The sequence below is a fragment of the Hemicordylus capensis genome, chromosome 5 (genome assembly GCF_027244095.1).
Source record: "Hemicordylus capensis ecotype Gifberg chromosome 5, rHemCap1.1.pri, whole genome shotgun sequence".
In the NCBI taxonomy this organism is placed as follows: Eukaryota; Metazoa; Chordata; class Lepidosauria; order Squamata; family Cordylidae; genus Hemicordylus; species Hemicordylus capensis.
Window position 1 is genome coordinate 238,199,787 of NC_069661.1, and position 21,131 is coordinate 238,220,917.

A 21,131-nucleotide genomic window follows, 5' to 3' on the forward strand; every position below is an offset into this window, starting at 1 on the left:
AGCAAGACCCCCAAGCTGTGCACTTGCTCTTTCAATGGGAGTACAACCCTATCTAGAGCTGGTTGAATCACACTATCCTGATTGGCTTTCCTACTGACCAACAATACCTCTATCTTGTCCGGATTTAGCCTCAGTTTACTAGATCCCATCCAGTCCATCGCTGCCTCAAGCCCCCAGTTCAGTACATCCACTGTTTCCCTAGAATCTGATGTCAGGAAAAGGTAGAGCTGGGTGTAATCTGCGTATTGATGACACTTCAGTCAAAACCCCTGATGACCTCTCCCAATAGTTTCATATAGGTGTTAAAAAGCATAGGGCACTATTCCAAGTCTTGCCGGATCCAATAGGCCAAAGGCCAAGGAATCAAGCAGAAGTCCCCCAGCACTTTCTGGAACCTCCCCTCAAGAAAAGACTGGAACCACTCCAACACACCATGCTTTATCCCTATACCTGAGAGGTGGTCCAGAAGGATACCATGGTTGATGGTATTGAATGACATCATCTAAGACCCTTTGCAGCTGCACAGACACCACACACTCTACCACCTTGCTATAAAAGGGAAGGTTTGAAACACACCGATAGTTATCTAAGTTGGTGGAGTCAAGGGAGGGCTTTTTTAATAGTAGTCTTACCATTGCCTGCTTGAGGCTCGATGGCATCTTGCCCTCCTTTAATGGAGCATTAATAATTGGCTGCAACCACCTACCAGATTTTACTAAGAAGATATTACATGAAGAGCAAGAGTCCATAGTTCATGATGTTGCCTGCACACTGCCTAGGATCTTGTCCATTTCCTCAGGCTGCACTAACTAAAAAGAATCCATCACAATCAGACCAGATGTTTGCCAAGACACGTCTTCTGGAACTGCCAAAATCCTGGAGTCTAAATTGGCATGGAAATTTTCAATCATGGCTTCCCACAAAATGTGTTCTTTGTGGTCGCTCAGTAATAGAAATCTTGCTGGGTCCCAGGTTCCATCTCTGGCAACTCCAAGTAGCAAAAGACCCTAACGTAAGGCCATGGAGGTCCACTGTCAGTTAAAATAGACAATAGTGAGATAGATGGGCCAATGGTCTGACTCAGTGTAGTTTCATATTTACTATTAAGCCCCTCCTTTGCTGGTAGGCATAAAACTTCCTTTATCAGTTTGTTTGGTCTATTTAGACCAAAGACCATTTAAATTTTGTATAGTGACTCACAATGTGAATATTACATGGGCAGTGCCTAATTAAAGTTTTTGTAAGCCCTGGGCAGTCACATAATCATAGCCCCCCCCAAGCAGTGGTGACCAGTCAGTAAAGGCAGGAGGGGCTGCAGTGCCCCCCCCCAAGAAAAGAAAAGAAAAAATTTACTAGTCCATGGCCAGGGGCGTAACTACTATTAGGCAAGGGGAGGTGGCTGCCTGGGGGTCCCCATGCCTTGAGGGCCCCCACAGAGGCAAGTCACATGACTATATATTGTGAAGTGTGTGTGTGTGTATCAGCGAGGGCCCATTTTAAAATTTTGTCTCTGGGCCCACTCCAGCCTTGTTATGCCCCTGTCCATGGCTAGTAAAAACAACTTATAGCATCCTTCTAGCCAGCCCAGAAGGGAAAGGAACTAACAAGGGACAAAGCAGGCAACCGATCTACTGGAAGGCAAGGAACTTCCTGCTTCCTCCTCCCTGCTCTGCTACTGGAGGTAATGGCTGCTCATCAAGACTCTTCCCTCTGTTGCTTGGGGCACCCTACATCACCTCCAACTTGGGTCACTAAATCATTCTTTCTAACTGATACACAAGGAACAATAAGTATACAGCAGCTTTGAAAATTTATTTATTTATTTATTGTTAAATTTATACCCCACCTTGCATTAAGAAAATCCCACAGTGAAATATAAAAACAAGATTATAAAAAAGACACATTAAAATATTGAGCTAAAAAATATAAAAACAAATCTGATTTTAAAAAATTAAATTAAAACACTAGCATAAATGATCAGACAATGTATATAGGTACCAGACAAGTGTGCCCTTATAAGCCCATTTTTCTGCTGTATGGACCCCCATGCACAGAACATTGCTAACAATATTAAGTTAACCTCAGATAAGCATTAATGTTTGTATAGTGCTTAGAAAGAGAAAGGCATTGTGGCTCTTGACTGGATTTCTCACTATTTTTTGTTTACCTTTCCATGCCACAAAGCAGTGGCTTCTGCCTTCTGATGCCGGAGCTATTTTGCTTTTTCTACTTTTGTCATATCTGTGATATATCCATCTACCTTATGGCAAAGCTCTCTCTTGATTTACTGAGCTGCTTTTGCTCCTGAGGGTTAAGTGGCGCTACTTCCAGTCTTCCACTTTAAGTCTTCATAATCAGATTCCTAATAGAAGATGGAGTAAAAACCTGGCAAGATGAGAAAAGCACACACAGCCAAGCTTTGGCGCATATAGTAGCTTTCTGTATTTGCCTTGAGGAAAAAAAGCCTGCCTTTAGGTTCCTGTAGTACAGGTGAAAGGCTGAGTTTGTTAAACACCTATTGGAAACAATAGGCCCCTCAAATTTTAGCCAATTTCATATATTCTATAAATAGTAATAGCCATCATATTCTCTGTTCTTTTTTGAGTTTCAAATGTGGTTGAAATGCAGCATGGGGAACAGACATTTACAGTCTAAAGATATATCAATGTATCTAAAACAGAAGAACCACATGTATTAATGTTGCTTGCAATTAAGATGGGCAACTGAATTACCATAGTTGGAAGCTTAACATTTCTAGTACAATTCAAGCTAATTCTCTTCTTTTTTGCTCTCCTGTTCTCATCCTTTTATTCCCCTCCCTTTTGCCAGGGAGTTTTCTAAAGAAAGAGAGAAGGCAAAAGCTCGGGGTGACTTTCAAAAGTTACGGGAGAAACAGCAACTGGAAGAGGACTTGAAGGGATATCTGGACTGGATAACTCAAGCAGAAGATATTGACCCAGAAAATGAAGATGAAGGCATGGATGAGGAGAAGCCCCGAAACAGTAAGCAACTTCCCTCTATTTTTTATTGACCCTCTACAGGAATGAATGGTAAGATGGGTTGTATATATGTACACAAGCTCAGGAATTTAGAAGACAGAAAGCTTTGCAGAGATAATTTGCCATTCTACACTATCGGTGTTCACTACATGAAAAGGCTGAGGAGGAGGGGAAGAGAAATGACAGTGTAATCTGTATTGATTCCAGAAGATCTTACATTTGCCTGACATTTAATGTTGATTTTAGAAGTCACCTGTACTTTTTGTAAGAAAGCTACTGGCCAGATATGTTTTAAAATATGCTTCTGTCTCATGCTGGTGTATTTAATCACAACTCTGCTGTTGAAAGCAAAGGTTGCAAACCAACAAACATGTTACCATACATGGATCATTCTAAATCTGATGTTTAGCAAATAAGCATACAATAATTGCTCTCACACCACAATCTTAAATAAGTATGCACTATTATGTTTCTGTTTGCAATATGAGAGTAACGCTTCTGCGTCATAAAAAAAAAATCATGATTTGTAATATTGCTCTGTTATTGTAGTAATACAGTAGGTGTGTGTCCTCCATAAGCATTGCTTTGCTGGTGTAGGAAAGTGTTAAGGCTTCTGTGAGTGAATGCCTGCTCCAGAATCAAGCTGAAACTTAGGGGGCTTTCTCAAGACACTGACATTCAATTTACTCCTTGAACTCTAAACTGACTTTTGTGTACACACTATAGTAGAAGTTAACCAGATTGTCTCAACCAGAAATTCAGAAATTAATGAGTTTACAAATCTAATCTAAAAATTACACTTCTTCATCTAAAGTTTGTTTTGGTTTGATAAACGTTCAGTGTGCCAGCATTTCTTACAAGTTGCTGTTATATGGAGTGCCTAATGGCAAGATTCCCCAGCTCCAGCATAGAGTCAAGAAGGTATTGCCCAGTGAGTCCAAGAACAGGTTTAAAAACTCTTCCCTTTGCAGCCTTTTGCATTCTTGGCTTGCCTCCCTGCTCTGGTATGGGTGTCTTGCTTTTCGAAACCATGGTTTCTTTCATACACCTATGAAATACACCAGAGGTAGGGCTGGGCTGACAATCTGATGGTGGCTCCATTAACCGAGCTTCATGTGATGGCTGCCACTTTTCTGCCCATGTCACTTGCCTCCATTGGGGAAGTGATTCTGGCTTGTATTAGGGACATTTGTAGTAATCCTTCCTCATTTCCTACCTTTGGACTTGCCCTTGGGTGTTAGCAGTTCCAGTTTACCTTATCATGGTCACAGAAAGGCAACCAAAAGCAAACCATTGCTTTCAACCTTACAGCTTGTATTTCCAGAATTTGTAAATACTACTGAACAAACTTAGTAACACATTAGTGCTACTTAGAAGTCCTCTTGGTACCACTTATGTGTATATCTCAAATATATATATGAGAGCCTCTTCTGAATGGCAGAGAAGTTGCTTAATTAGTCATAGTTCTCTCTTTAAAATTCTAATCTGCTTGCTAGTTCATGATAATGGTGATGGAAATCCATGGTGAGCACTAGCAAGTTGCCAAGGTTGGAGAATGGGAAGCTAGAGCACTGACAAGTCAGAGAAAGCTTAGCCTAAGGAACTAGATGAGTACTAGTGAGTCAATGTGGGCATTAAATGGGGAACTAGATGAGCAGTAGCAAGTCAAAAAGTTGAAAGGTCTGATAAAATGGAAACTTCCATTGAATGCTGGTGCAGAATTGCATGCTCAAAAAAAGGGAAAACCTACCTTGCTTGCCTACCTATGCTCATGTTTGTGACTTAGCGGGAGGATATATAAATATGATGAATTAGAGAAACAGAAAGCTGTTGCAAGGGCAAACTTTGCATACACCTGTTCTAAAATTAATTAGATAACTTATTTGTGGACGATTGGAAGATAGGCATAGCAGAACACTGGGCACCAACAATTTGTGGAATACTTATGGAACAGAACAGGAAAAATCCACCCATCCCTGAGCAGTGGTATTTGAAAGTGCTTCAGCAAATCGAGTGGGTTACAGAGAATCTTTCCTGTCACAATCTTTTTCTTTTCTAAAACTGACCTCTTCTTTACTTTGTTAACACTTAGAGATATAAGAACATCTTATAATGGTCTTGAAATACCAGGTCTTGAACTGTTTAGACTATAAACCAATCAACAGGCAGTTCCTTTGTTCTTAATACTCATTACTGAAATAGTTATCAGCTGTTTTCTTTTGACAAGGGGAAAATATAAATATTTCAGTAGATAAGTTTTATTGTCCTAATCAGAGACCAAATGAGTATGTCTCAGAAAGGAACAAGCTTGCCCTATTTTTCCCCAATCAAATTAGTAAGATACTGCTCAGGATTTCATCTGGACTATATTCTGCCTATGGACAAATGAAATGAAATCCTGTCTAAGTAATAGGCTCAGTGATGTCTATTGGAAGATGGTAACAATCTTTTCAATTAAGCACTTGCATTTCTGAAACCATTCCCCAAATAATAGATTTACACATCAGTAATGTCATTCGTTGCATTTTGTTGCATTATAATGTATTATTTATTTATCAGATTTCTATCCCACCGGCGGGGCGGGGGGAGTTCAAAGCACCCTAATTCTGATATTGAGATGCTAAATAAATTTTCCAATTAACTTCTTTTAGAACACCACTGAATCATCCCAGTTAATGTTAATGTGCACAGAGGATAAAACCTTGTGGAGAAAGAGTTAAACTACCCTAGACACCAGAGCTTGTTGGGGGCAGAGAGTAAGTTAAGCCTTCATCCCAGTGGTGTCCTCAAATGCATCCTAGGGTAGGGCAGCCCTATCTGGATAGGACTGCTCGTGTGCACCATTGGGATCAGCGGGCCAGGCTGTGCAATTAATGAAGAACACTGTCCTACTGGGATAGTGATAGCATGGCATGAGTGATTCCACAGTTGGCTGCAGGCATAACCTTACAATTCCATTTCTCCCCCCTTCTAAAACCATTATTTCATTCCTGAGTAATACTGCAGGGCAAGGGAAGACAGGAAATAAACATATCTTATAGAATGCTGTCACAAACTAACACTGCAATGAGACTGATGCCCAGAATAGGTCAGGTCTTCATGAGATGGAGAGCCAATGGAAGTCTATGTATCTTCCATCACAGGTATGCAGAAGTGGCTGGGACAGTGTGTGAGGAGGTGACAAGTACAGGAGTTTGGGCTGCATATCAGGGTTTGTATCTGAATCGCAATAGAAATGGCATGTGAGGGAGCTTGTATGAAAAGAAGAGAGAGTTTAAAAAACAGGTGAAGAAGATGGGAGATGGGAGACTTTCAGGTAGTTCAGACTTTATCTATCTAATCTATCATATTTAAATACATCCTGATATATGCATCTTTTTAAACTTTCTAATTAAAAACATGTATTCAAAAGCAATATCAAATTTCCTAAATGATATAATAGGGTCTTATTAATGTCTTGGGTCATCCTGATTGAAAGATGAACTTTTGCCATTGTAATGGAACAGCTATAGATTTTTCCAGATGCATCAGGCATATATATCTTATTTTTATTGTTATGAGCCGCCCTGAGCAGTAGTGCACTGGAGGGGCGGGGTATGTATGTATGTATGTATGTATGTATGTATGTATAAATAAATAAATAAGAGGAGGAACATCTATTATATATTTTGATGAATTTGTTGATTTGTGCGAAATAAAGTTATATTTCTTGATGACCTACAGATACCAAATTTCCCATAAACAATCCTGCCACTGAAATTAGCTGAATGCACTATTTTTTATACTGGAATATGCTTAGTGAACATTTAAATAACTTCTAAGACCATTGGGCCTGGGTAGTTGTTTTTCAACATCTGGGGTCCCAAGTCTGAGAACCACTGATTTAGGGTCAAGCTATAAATGATATGGAAGATCTGTTATTGGGGTCTCCTGCATTTTTAAAATAAATTAAAGCAGATTAGGGCTTTGTCACTGAGGAAGGATGAGTTTGATCCTTTCCCTCATGCCATTTCCCCATTTTAAACCCAACTCCAAAGCTATCCATACACGTACCATACCATCTCTGGCTTCTTTTCATTTGCAGTGCACCCTCGTTGTGCCCTTAGATTCACTCATTTAAAAAGTGCAAAGAGACAGATATATTGTTAAAATAACTATTTTATTGTACATGCATTGCTGAATTATTGGGGGGGAAATAGCAATAATTCAGTTCATTTGCTCCTGCTATCTCACCACTCATATCTGTAATTAGATATGCATACTTTAACCTTGATAAACATCTAGGAAACTTCAATCTATGAGAATAATTATAATTTATATTGTTATGAAGGCATTTATATCAACAGTGTGGTGATAACCTGTAATTAAGCCAGTAATACATTGGATAAGGTAGAACCCTTTCTATTTACCAGTTTGAAATTGCTTGAATTTATAAAAGACAAAAAATATTATCAGAGAAAGAAGAGCATTTGAACTGTAGGATTTCATTGGTAGCTGCCTTATACTGAGTCAGACCATTGATTTTATACTGACCAGTCAGACCACTGAGTCAGACCATTGTTTTGTCTACACTGGCTTCTGCTCAGTGTTAGCAGGGTGGCAGAGTAGCAGCATGTCTGCAAAAACACTGTTTCCGTGTTTAGCCATAACATTGCTATGAGGAGCAATCTGGAGGTGCTTGGGGGCATATTTCTGATGCCAAAAAGTACTTTTGGAGGGAGGAGGGAGCAGTGAAAATTACTCACCCTCCCTCTGCACATGTTTGCTTGCTCAGCAGCACTCTAGGCTGAGACAGCATTTTTGCAGCCATGCTGCTCTCTACCATCCCACTAATGCTGCACAGAATGTCATCTGCTGTCTGGCAGCAGCTCTCCAGGATTTCAGACGGGGTCTTTCCCAGTTCTACATGGAAATGGTAGGGATTGAGCCTGGAATCTTCTGCATTTCTCCTATTAAATGGGCAAGAGGCACCTTTCAAAGAAGTGGTTCTCTTGTATTTGGCAGAGGAAGAGGCTGTTCTCATGCACAGCCTAACCCAGGCTAGAGACGCCCAGCCTGGGTTAGGCTGAACATGAGAATCATTGGGATCAGGCCCGATCCCGGTGGGGAAGCGCAGCCTAGCCTGGCTTTTTAGCCCGGCTGTTACTTGAGGTTAAGGAAGCGAGCGCTTCCTTAATCCAGGCTTGCCGCTTGCATGCGGGCTTGGGCTACTTCCGGCCCAGCTGCCCACAGAGACAGGTGCCTAGAGTCACCCTTCTCTTAGGGGAATCCCTCAATGCATTGCGCATGTCGTGCAGTGCACTGTGGGCTTCCCAGAGGCGAGGATGCGTCACCCCAGCCTCCGGAGTTGCACACTGACTGAGCCACACAGCAGTGCTCATCTGGGAGTGCAGTCCATGCTCCCAGAATCATGATGTCGCTTGTCTGGGGGGATGGTGTGTTTAACCAGCCTTCTCTCATGCCTGCCCACCCGTTTGTGTGCAAGACTGCGAAGAGTGACGGCCCCTACTCAATCCTAGCACAGCATCCCTCCAGTGGCTGTTGCTGGTGTGTCTCTTGTGTTTCTTTTTAGACTGTGAGCCCTTTGGGGGCATGGATCTATCTTCTTCCTATTTCCCCCTATGTAAACAGCTTCAAGAAGTTTTCTGTTAAAAAGTGGTGTGCATGTTGTTAATTATTAATTATTAATAAATAATGATTAGTATTATCAGCATCTGGCTGGCTGCTACATGAGGCAGAATGCTAGACTGGATGGACCTTGGATCCAGCAGGCTTTTTCTTGTAATATTTGCAAATCATGTGCTCTTCCACTGAAGTATGGCCGCATCCATCATAGCTCCTTTGTCTCCAGGATTTATAGGATTCAGTTGTAATTGCATTACTAACTCTCCCATTGAAATCAATGACGTATTCAGTGTAAGAGATAATTGTTAGTAAATGACAAATTAACAGAGCCTTACTCCTTGAAGTGATCAGAAATATACAAAATAGAAATATATTAGTTTTGCCATCACAGTAAAGCAAGACTCCTGCATGTTGGGTGGACATGCACAAAAACTAAGAACTTAACGTCTTATTTAAAAGTGTCTTTTATATTTTGTAAAATAAATGGTAATTTATACCTGAGCTTATAGGAGGTCAGATTAAATTCACTGGTAGATGCATCAATAGCATGTTAAATATGGGAAATCTTATATTAATCCACCCATAGCTTAATGGGTTGTAAAAGTATGGGAACCAATGCACATGGTTAAACAGAAATCATATCTTAAATCACTACTGTCTACATTAAGAAAACATTTTGGACCAATGAATGATACTGCATTACCGCATGGCTCTCATGCATGGCTGGATTTGATCTAATAGTGCTATGATAGCTCTGTTTGAAAACTGTCTTAGACAAGTGATTTATGAATGTTTTGTTCCATCTTTTTCAGCATTGGATCATTTTCTGAAAATAATAACCATATTTACTCTTAGAAATGAAAGGGGGTGTTAGTCAACAGATAGCAAGGCAAGGGAAACCATTTGGGATTAAAATCCCTTCTCAACCTCCTGCCACTCCACCAGAACCTATTTCACTTTAGAACAGGGGTGGATATAAAAGAAATACCTTATCTTACAGGACATTGTCAGAAACCTAACATTGTAATAGGACTGATGCACAGAATTAGTCAGATCCTTATGTAGCTAATCTGGAAGAACAAAGGATTATGATCTGCAGTATAACTATGTAGAAGTTGCTGAGATAGTGGCTGATGTCCAGACTAGCACTGTGCTGATGAAACAGTGGCTGATATCCAGACACTGGTCTCTTCTGTGAGGCAATGTTCACAAATGGGCAATTTTATATTATCTTTGTACAACCCTCAGGGACATAATTTTGGGAGGCACAGGGCATTTCAGTTCAGAGGGAAACGGAGATCATCAAAATGGAGCAGTGTTAGTCTGGATGTCAAGCACAAGTGTAATGCTAGTCTGGATGTCAGCCAGTATGTGATAGTCCAAGAGTTTTGACTGCATATCAGGATTTGTATCTGAATCACAATAAGAATGCCATATAAAGAGCTTGTCTGGAAAAAGAGAGAGATTAGAAAAAGAAGCAGGGTTGTCTAATGGAAAGAAAAAGATGGGGAAATCATTCAACTTTTCAAATTAAAAAATAAACATATTCAAAAGCAATGTCAAATTTCATGAATGTTATAATAGGGACTTACTGACTTTGGAGGTCACATTCACTGAAAGATTGTCATTGTCTGAACATCAATATGCTTTTCCTGCTTTGCCAGGCCTGCTTTGCCTTGCTCTCCTGAATTTTGTCTCAAGTTGTCCCTCTGTGGAGGTTGGATCGCTTAAACAGAGTTATGTGGGCCCCAGATCCAGTTGTGCTAAGATGTTTTTTCCAGCAAGAATGACTATGGAGAAGAACAACTCTACTTCTTCTACATCTACATCAACCTTTTGATGTGGCCATCTACACCAACCTTTTCAGATTTTGTGGGATGGCAGACAACCTTGTAGTTCTAAACTAGAATATTTAATAATAATAGAATAATAGAATATTCATGCTAAACTATAATATTTATCTGTATTGTATTATTTTGATTTTTAAAAATACTTCAGTTCAATAATGTAGTCATTAAGCATGGCCATTTTCTGAATTCTTCTTTTGCTGCTTTAGTGTACTGTCAGAGGTGTTACAGATTTCTCTGGAGAAGACAGATTCTCTTTTGAGATGAGATTTCCAAATTTTCTCAGGTCCATGGCATTTTTTCTATTGTATTCAGATCCCAGAAACCTAGATGGTTGGAAAAGGTGTTAGGATCTTTTGCGGCTCTATCACTTTGGCACTGAATTAAAAAACAAAATGGCAAGGCACAAACCCAATGGTGACATTATTTGGAGTGGAAATAATAAAATACCATAGGAAGCCAAATTGTTTATCAGCTCATCTCCTTAACTTACCAATTTAGCAGCTGGAGAACAGTGTCATCTAGCACAGTTCCCTTTTGCTCTCAAGCATAAATACCACAAAATAAAAGACGATGTCATGGAATGATTTATTATCTGTCAAAAATTGAACCAGAGAGAGAGAGAACGAGTGCAGCACTGTCTACTTTTATCGTTCTCTGCTGAGGTGTAAAATAATCATCTAGTAACTAAGGAAAGTTTAGCTACACATTCTAACAATTGTAGGCATTTATGCAAGAAAGCCTCACTGATGCACCACAGGAATTGCTGTTTCTGTGATGGTGGAATTCACTTCATGCATGTGGTGTTGTGGAGAAGAGACAGTGGAGGAGTGATATGCTAAAACCTTTCACAGAATAGCCATAGAGAAGTAATTATTTGCCTGGCACCATCTCATTACTTAAAATCCAAGACTGCAATCCTATACACTTTCTGGAGAGTAAATCCCATGGTTGGCACCAGATGGTGGGCCTACAGAGGTAGGAGAGTCCAATGGAAGTAGTAGTGAGCAGCCTGCTTAGCTCTTGAGATAGGGAGTCTTTCAAGTTAATCATGCCTCTTTCTCCCTCCCTCTCAGGCACACACTTCTCAGATTAGAGAGTCTGTGGCTCTTCTTGGTGACTCCTAAGCAAAAAATGCATAAGACTGAGCTGTAAGAGTCCATTTTCACATTGTCTTAAGGCATGTGCAAATAACATTTCCCTCACTACAAAATAACTGCACTTCTGGGGTTAAGGAGCTGGACATCCAGGCACAGGTGCACCTAGGTAATTTTGGAGCCTGGACCTAAAGGCCTTTGGAGCCCCCTGCTCCCACTCTGCAAATTAAGCATCATCATGCTCTGCTGGGCAACCACACCACCCAGGACAGACTAAAGAGGATTTGGGGGGCCCCAAGGGCTTTGGAGGCCCCGAAGTCCAGGGGTAAGAGCGCCTCTGTTTCCAGGTGAGGGCTGTGGCCTCCAGGTGGTCTTGCTTGCCAGCACCTCTCTTTTCAAAAAGTGATCAGTTGTGTTTGTCCTACATTGATCAGGTTCTGCCATGGTGATGAAATTGGAGATGACTGATAGAGACAACAGTCACTGATGTGTTAACATCACTGCAGTCCCCAGCGTTGCACTTTTGGATAGTTTTATTGCTTCTGCAATATGTGAATGGCTCTTATTCCCTGAGCCATCAGAGAGAGAGGGGAGAGGAGAGGAAGGGGAGGGGGGGAATCAACAAGTTTGTTTATAATTAGTGTCATAATTAATGTCTCTGCTGCCTCTCTTGGGCAGCAGTAACTTTGCTTCATTGTTCCATAGTTTTCATTGACTCCCTGTTCCTCCACCCCGTTCTCTGTTTCAAAGGAAACTGTGATCATGAAACAGAGTGAAAGTTGAAAAAGAAAGCAACAACCATTTTTTTATAAGCCTTTTCCACTCTTTCATTCTCTTCTCTTAGTTACTGCCAAGGGAATGTAATTCAGTCTAGCTGAATGCAAAATAAGAACAACCAGTGGATCTAAAAATAGCCATTACAGAGAGGGCAAGAGGAGGAGGAGGAGGAGGTGAAAGAGTTGTTGGCTTGAGTCAGGTTTAGGTATGTTAAGAATGATAAAATGTTTAATAAGAAACCTGGAGTGATATTATAATATTCTAATTCTAACAAGTCACAGCAATTGCCAGTGCCATCTTCCAATTCTCTTGCTGCATTTTGGGCTCAAAAATGCATAGCCTTTAATTCCGATATGATCTCACTTACAAAACTCCCATGAGGCACTGGTGGGTTCCATCCATTTGTTAAGAATGAGTTCTACATGTGTTCTTTGCATCTGTCTTCATGGCAAAGCATACTGAGCATATACCTGTTCCTGAACCAGGCTTTTCAAGGATGGAGGCTAAAGAACTGAGTTAAATAGAATAACATGAGATGATGTTCTAAACTGTCTGGAAAAATTAAAAACTACCAAATAGCCCGGGCCAGACGGCATCCATCCAAGAGTCCTTAAAGAACTCCAGTGTGAAAGTGCCAACCTCTTTGCAAAAATATATAACTTATCCCTACAATCAGGCTCAGTACCAGAGGACTGGAAAGTAGCAAATGTAATACCGATTTTCAAAAAGGGATCCAGGGGCGATCCAGGAAATTACAGGCCAGTTCGCTTAACGTCTGTTCCAGGCAAATTGATGGAAAGCATTCTCACGGATAAAATTGTTAAGCACATTTATTTGTTTATTTACTTATTTAACACATTTTTATACCACCCAAAGTTCTCTGGGCGGTTTACAACAAAACAATAAAAACAACCAATAAAAAGATTAAAACACTTCAACAATTAAAATTTAAAATGTTAAAACTATTCAAACAAAATTAAAACAATATCTGATTAAAAGCCTGGGTGAACAAATGCATCTCGACTGCCTTTTTTAAAGTTGTAAGAGATGGGGAGGCTCTTATGTTAGCAGGAAATGTGTTCCAAAGCCTTGGGGAAGCAATGAAGAAGGCCTGTCCCCGAGTAGCCACCAGATGAGCTGGTGGCAACTGCAGATGAACCTCTCCAGATGATCTCAATGGGCGGTGTGGTTCATTTCAAAGAAGATGTTCTCTTAAATACCCAGGTCACAAGCTGTTTAGGGCTTTATAGGTTCTAACCAAAACCTTGTACTTTGCCCAGAAACTTATCGGCAAACAGTGTAGATCTTTGAAGATAGGAATTATATGGTCTCTCTAAGATGACCCAGAGACCAACCTGGCTGCCGCATTCGGGACTATCTGCAGTTTCCGGACTATGTACAAAGGCAGCCCCACAAAGAGCATATTACAGTAGTCAAGTCTGGAGGTGACCAGCAGATGTACTACTGTTCTGAGGTCATTTATCAAAAGGAACGGACACAGCTGGCATATCAGCCAAAGCTGATAAAAGGCACCTCTGGCCACTGCCTCAACCTGGGACACCAAGGAGAGGTTTGTGTCCAGAAGCACCCCCAGACTGCGTACCTGTTCCTTCTGGGGAAGTGTGATCCCATCCAGAACAGGCAGATCTAAATCATCTCCCAATTTCCGACCCCACACAATAAGTACCTCCGTCTTATCTGGATTCAGTCACAGCCTGTTACCTCTCATCCAGCCCATCACTGCCTCCAGGCAGGCATTTAGGGTAGTTATGCCTTCTCCTGATGATGTTGACATGTAGAAATAGATTTGGGTGTCATCAGCATACTGATAACACCCTGCACCAAATCTCCTGATGACTTCTCCCAGTGGTTTCATGTAGATGTTAAACAACATCTGAGACAATACGGAGCCCTGAGGGACACCATACCGAAGTTCAGTTTTTGAAGAACAACAGTCCCCGAGGGACACCATCTGGAATTTGCCTGAGGGGTAAGAGTGGAACCACTGCAAAGCAGTGCCTCCCACCCCTAATCCTCTCAGACGCTCCAGAAGGATACTACGGTCGATAGTATTGAAAGCCACCAAGAGGTCCAAAAGGACCAACAGATTCATTCTCCCTCACTCTCCCAATTGGAGATCATCTATCAGGCTGACCAAGGCAGTCTCCACCCTATAGCCCACCTGAAAGCCGGTCTGAAATGGGTCTAGATAATCAGTTTCATCCAAGACTGCCTGGTGTTGGGAGACCACCTTGCCCAGCAATAGAAGGTTGGAGACAGGCCTGTAGTTGCTCAACTCTGAGGAATCCAAGGCAGGCTTCTTCAGAAGTGGTCTAATAATTGCCTCCTTAAGGCAAAAAGGCATCGTGTCCTCCCTCAGAGAATCATTTATGATCTCTACTAGGCCTTCTACAACAACCTCCCTGCCAGATAGTATTAGCCAGGTCGGGCAAGGGTCAAGAGAACAGGTGGTAGGCTGCATCGCTCCAAACAGCTTGTCTACATTCTCACGGGTCACAAACTGAAACTGATCCAGCCTAACTCCATAAGAGGAGTCGCTGGGCACCTCTGATTCAGACACTGCAGTAATTGTGGGGTCTAAATCCACGTCAGCCTGAATTCGAGCGATTTTATCCACACAAAAATCATTAAACAAGTCACAGTGGGTAATAGATGGTTCCAAATTCTGATTCGAGCGAGGAGGGGCACTCACTAGCCCTCTCACAACTCTGAACAGCTCCGCCAGACGTGAACTTGCAGACGCAATACGGGCTGAAAAGAATCGCTTCTTTGATGCCTGTATTGCCAGAGCATAGATCTTCAAATATGCTCTATGTTGTAATCTGTTGGGTTCGAGTCGAGTCTTCCTCCACTTGCGCTCCAGTCATCTGCCTTGCCGCTTCAGTCCCTGTAGTTCTTCCGTATACCAAGGGGCCAATTTTAAAGCGGGCCAGAGAGGATGCTTATGTGCGATCATGTCTACTGCCCTGGTGAGATTGCTGTTCCAGTTCTCCACTAGGGCATCAAAAGGATCACCAGCACAGCCAACATTTAATCCCTCCAAGGCTTCTTGGAACCCTATTGGATCCAATAACCTTCTCAGGCAGACCATTCTAATGGGCCCCTTGCCCCTACAAAAGTGAGGTGTGACTGTGAGTCCAACCTTAACCAAATGGTGGTCTGTCCATGACAAAGGGGAAATCACAGGAAACCCCACCCACATAACACCACCCTGATTAGAGTGAAAGACCAGATCAAGCGTGTGACCTGCAATGTGCGTCGGTCCCGAGACCCTTTGGGATAGGCCCATAGTTGTCATGGCCGCTATGAACTCCTGAGCTGCCCCAGACAAATTGGTCCCAACGAGAACATTGAAGTCCCCCAGCACCACAAGCCTGGGAGACTCCAACGCCAAGCCCAAGACCAAGTCCGCCAGCTCAATTAGGGACTCCATTGGACAGCGGGGCAATCGGTACACCAACAGAAGTCCCAGTTTATCCCTGGTCCCCAAACCTAGGTACACACATTCAGTATGATCAGACACTTCCAGAGGATCCTAGTCAGGGAAAGGTTATTCTTATAGACTACAGCCACTCCACCTCCCTGCCCACGTCCCCGCACCTGCTCATCAACAGAGTACGCTGGAGGGAGAAGCTGGGACCAGACTGAGCCACCGGCCTCCCCCAACCAAGTCCCCCAACCAAGTCTCTTTAATACATACCAGGTCTGTCCCTTCATCCAGAATCAGATCATGGATGTTTTCCTACTTATTCTGGACAGACCTGGCATGACAGAGGAGCAAGGAGAGAGTCTGTGGGAGGTTGGCACTGTTCACCAAGGACAAAGAGCTGGCAGGAAAGGTGGAAGGGGAAACAGCTAATAGATTTCTAACTTCCCTTCCCCTGTAATTATGCACTGACCTGCCAACTTTACTTCTTCTATTCCCCACCACCAACAGAATAGCCACCCCACAGTCAGTGGACATACCCCCTGTCTCCCCATCCCCAGACAAACCAAGACACATCTGAAAACCCAGGACCCAAAAACAAGAGCCAAAAAATACTACCTGGCGTTTGCCCTTGTTGCCTCCTGAAGTGGCTCCCCCAAAGGGGTGGCCCCCTTTGGTGTTGCCACTTCAGTGAAGAACATAGAAGAACAGGCTTTGCTGTGGGAGAACCAGCATGGCTTCTGCAAAGGTAAATGTTGCCTCACTAACCTTTTGGAGTTCTTTGAGAGAGTCAACAATTGTTTGGATAAAGGTGATCCAGTATACCTGGACTTCCAAAAAGCTTTTGATAAAGTTCCTCATCAAAGACTCTTGAAAAAACCTAGCAGTCATGGGATATGGGGACAAATACATGTATGAATTGGTAACTGGTTGAAGGACAGAAAACAGAAGGTAGGGATAAATGGAGAGTTTTCACAATGGAGGGAAGTAAGAGAAGTGTGGTCCCCTAGGGATCTGTACTCGGACAGGTGCTTTTTAATTTATTCATAAATGATCTAGAAGTTGGGGTAAGCGGTGAGGTGGCCAAATTTGCAGATGACACCAAACTCTTAGGGATAGTGAAATCCAAAACAGATTGTGAGGAGCTCCAAAAGGATCTCTCCAAACTGGGGAAGTGGGCAACAAAATGGCAAATATGGTTCAGTATTGGCAAGTGTAAAAGGTTGCACATTGGGATGTAAAACCCCAACTTCATGTATACACTGATGGGAACTGAGCTGTCGGTCACTGACCAGTAGAGGGATCTTGGATTTGTGGTGGGCAGCTCATTGAAAGTGCCAACTCAATGTGCAGCAGCTGTGAAAAAGACCAATTCCATGCTAGGGATCATTAGGAAGGGGATTGAAAATAAAAATACTAATATTATAATGTCCTCATACAAAACAATGGTGCTGCCACACTTGGAGTACTTTGTACAATTCTGGTCGCCACATCTAAAGAAGGACATTGTAAAACCAGAAAAGGTACAGAAGAGGGCAACCAAAATGATGAGGGGCGTAGAGTACCTTCCTTATGAGACAAGACTACAACACCTGGGGCTTTGTAGTTTAGAAAAAAGATGACTGCAGGGAAATATGATAGAGGTCTATAAAATCATGCATGGTGTGGAGAAAGTGGATAGAGAGAATTTTTCTACCTCTCACATAACACTAGAACCAGGGGTCATCCCATGAAATTGATTGCCAGGAAATTTAGGACCAACAAACGGAAGTACTTCTTCACACAATGCATAATCAACTTGTGGAATTCTCTGCCACAAGATGTGGTGACAGCCAACAACCTGGATGGCTTTAAGAGGGGTTTGGATAACTTCATGGAGGAGAGGTCTATCAATGGCTACTAATTGCAGGGCTATAGGCCACCTCCAGCCTCAGAGGCAAGATGCCTCTGAAACCAGTTGCAGGAGTAACAGCAGGAGAGAGGGGGAATGCCCTCAACTCCTGCCTGTAGGCTTCCAGCGGCATCTGGTGGGCCACTGTGTGAAACAGGATGCTGGGCATAGATGGGCCTTGGGCCTGATCCAACAGGGCTTTTCTTATGTTCTTAAGAATGGATTGCCCACCCTAAATATTCTGACAAATACACAACCTAAATTCCACAACCTAAACTTGCAAATACACTTCCTAAATACACAATGATACATCTGTATAACTGAAGTCTTAAATCATAATTTTTCGGAGAGTTTCATCAAAGGTTCTGTACTCAAATGCATAACTAAGAGAGTCATGGTAATGGAACCTCTATCCTTGAGTAGCTGAGCTACCCTGATACCACAGAGAATGGGCAGAGCAGGCAGAAGGGATTCTGGCTACTGGTGAGCTGCACAATTCATAGAGATGGAAAAGGCCAAGGCCCATTCTAGGGGCCAACCAGCAAATTTTAGGGGCCCTCTTGCAAAGTGCTCCCAGTGGGCCCTCCACTATGGAAGAAGTGGGGTGTGCAAACTGAGAAGTCTCTCACACTGCCTCTTACCTTCTTGGGTGCTCCATGCAAAGTAAGAATGGTGCTGCTGCTAGGGTGGTAGGCCTTTTGCCTATGTTAAGGACCCAACAAGTGCTCAGACATGTCCAGTTACCACGCTCTGGAGCCAACCCTGGGAGAAGGGCCCAGGGAAAGAAATATAAAAGAGGTGGTAGGAAGGAGGGTTGGGGAAGGTCTAGACAAAATAAGGGAAGAAAAGATGGACAAAGGGAGAAGCCTGAGGAGACAATGGAGAGAGAATGGACAAAGAGGTGAAGTGCACATGCAGAGATGAGACAGGCATATATTTGTTCAGAATAACCAAGATAATCTTTAACTGCAGGCTTCTAGTATAATTCTGGTTTCCTCAATCAGGTCTTCAAATGTAAAGATACCCCTCTTCTGCTCTAAGAATTTGTCCATGTTAAATAGGCCTAGTGACTAAAATATTTGAAGAACCAAGATGAGAATAGCAGGGCATATTTAAGGTTAGAAATTAGTTTACTTTGACAGCTGTGTGAGGGAAGCTTGCATAACATCTGCCCACACAAGGCCTAATTCAAGGTAATGCTATCAGTGCTTCACTTTTATGAATGCTCTATAAAGAATTCACAAACTACAAAAAGTGACTACTGTAAATCCATTAAATATGCCTTTTAAAAATTCAGTTTGGTGTAATTTATCCATTTTCCATGTCTGTCTGAAGAGATGCAAGAGCTAAAACTATGTGCCTGAAAAGCTCATTTTAAGAGGAGAGCCCTTTAACTAGAAACATCCTTGTTTAACCTCTTGGTTCCAAGCTACAAACACTGTCTGTGTTGACAGCCTGTCTCATTTTTCTGCCCCATAAGATTTTACGATAATGTAATATATCTGATATCACGCTTGCCTTTATGTTAGCAACAGTGCCTGAAGGAACACTCCTGTGGAAAGCTTTTATTCAAAATGACAAATATATTTAGCAGACAGTGTATTATGGTGGCTGGAGTTAAGAATATTGAAATGTATGTTATTCTCATTTCAGAATGGGAACAGAGAGCCTACAGTTTTAGATTTGAAAATTTAAATTTAAAATATCAGTGAAATGCTGTAGAATGCTGGAGTTACAAGCACTCTGACCTGTTTTGGGCCAGTACATTCAGCACAATCAAGGCTTGAAAGTTTTTCTTGAATAGTTCCATTTTGGGCTGGAGGTGGCATATTTAAAAAAACAAACAAACTGAAAACCTCCCTGCACACACAAAACTAGCAGAAATTAGCAATGGGTTTAGCCTAGTTTTCTCTCTATTTTATTTTTTCTGTTTGCATGGAATTGTTGGGGTATTTGTAGGAGAATATTTGCAATCTTGATTCACACTGCCTATAGGCCTTTCAGATCATTTCACATCAGCCAACTGCAAGATCCTCAGCAAACATCTCCTCTCCATGCGACACTGGGCGTGCTGATTCCAAATCTAGCAAGATAATGTTACTGCTGCTCCTTGCCTATTACACAACAAATAAACACTTCTGTGTATCCTTTAGCTGCCAAGTATATTTACTTCTCATTCTGAACCAGGCTTTCATTTTCAGTTACCAAGAAGCTGCCTTAAATGGCTCTGTTTTGCAGTCGGTTTCCTCTTCAGCAAGAGCCCCTGTTTCCTCTGGCCCATAATTTAATCAATGGGTTTGTACCTTTCCAAATATCGACTGTCTCATCTTTTACCAGTAGGCGCTCAGTTTAATTAGTATCTAACTTGTCCAGCTTCCTTCCTTTCATTGCCTTGGTTTATAGGGACGCTGCTCTCATTTGTCTTACCAATTAATTTAAATGAAAAACTTTCATTCTGCTGCATTTATTAGTCAAGTGTTATTGCCCTGAAAACAATAAATAATGGTGCTTTTATTTGCAAGGAGTAGGCAGGAAGTTACACCAGGGTGTAACTCACTGGCTGCACATGGTTTTCTTCCTCTTCTGCACATGTGGTTCTTCATATACAGGTGAAACTCGGAAAATTAGAATATCGTGCAAAAGTCCATTAATTTCAGTAATGCAAATTAAAAGGTGAAACTGATATATGAGACAGACGCATTACATGCAAAGCGAGATAAGTCAAGCCTTAATTTGTTATAATTGTGATGATCATGGCGTACAGTTCATGAAAACCCCCAAATCCACAATCTCAGAAAATTAGAATATTACATGGAACCAAGAAGACAAGGATTGAAGAATAGAACAATATCGGACCACTGAAAAGTATAAGCATGCATATGTATTCAGTACTTGGTTTGGGCCCCTTTTGCAGCAATTACTGCCTCAATGCGGCGTGGCATGGATGCTATCAGCCTGTGGCACTGATGAGGTATTATGGAAGACCAGGACGCTTCATTAGCAGCCTTCAGCAATTCTGCATTGTTTGGTCTCATGTCTCTCATCCTTCTCTTGGCAATGCCCCATAGATTCTCTATGGGGTCAGGTCAGGCGAATTTGCTGGCCATTCAAGCACAGTATACTGTATACTTTTCAGAGGTCCGATATTGTTCTTTTCTTCAATCCTTGTCTTCTTGGTTCCATGTAATATTCTAATTTTCTGAGATTGTGGATTTGGGGGTTTTCATGAACTGTACGCCATGATCATCACAATTATAACAAATTAAGGCTTGACTTATCTCGCTTTGCATGTAATGCGTCTGTCTCATATATCAGTTTCACCTTTTAATTTGCATTACTGAAATTAATGGACTTTTGCACGATATTCTAATTTTCCGAGTTTCACCTGTATATGAAGAACCACATGTGCAGAAGAGGAAGAAAACCATGTGCAGCCAGTGAGTTACA

The 21,131-nt window shown here is 41.9% G+C and overlaps 1 protein-coding gene across 32 annotated transcripts in view; it reads left to right on the plus strand.

Annotated features, from left to right (window-relative positions):
- CACNA1C (calcium voltage-gated channel subunit alpha1 C) overlaps positions 1 to 21,131 on the plus strand; it is an 852,604-nt gene that overhangs the window by 600,154 nt on the left and 231,319 nt on the right. For all 32 annotated transcript variants that reach the window (XM_053254970.1, XM_053254974.1, XM_053254969.1 and 29 more), the window contains one exon: positions 2,830 to 3,002. In XM_053254970.1, the coding sequence (XP_053110945.1) occupies positions 2,830 to 3,002 (173 nt within the window). The remainder of the gene's footprint in view (positions 1 to 2,829; positions 3,003 to 21,131) is intronic.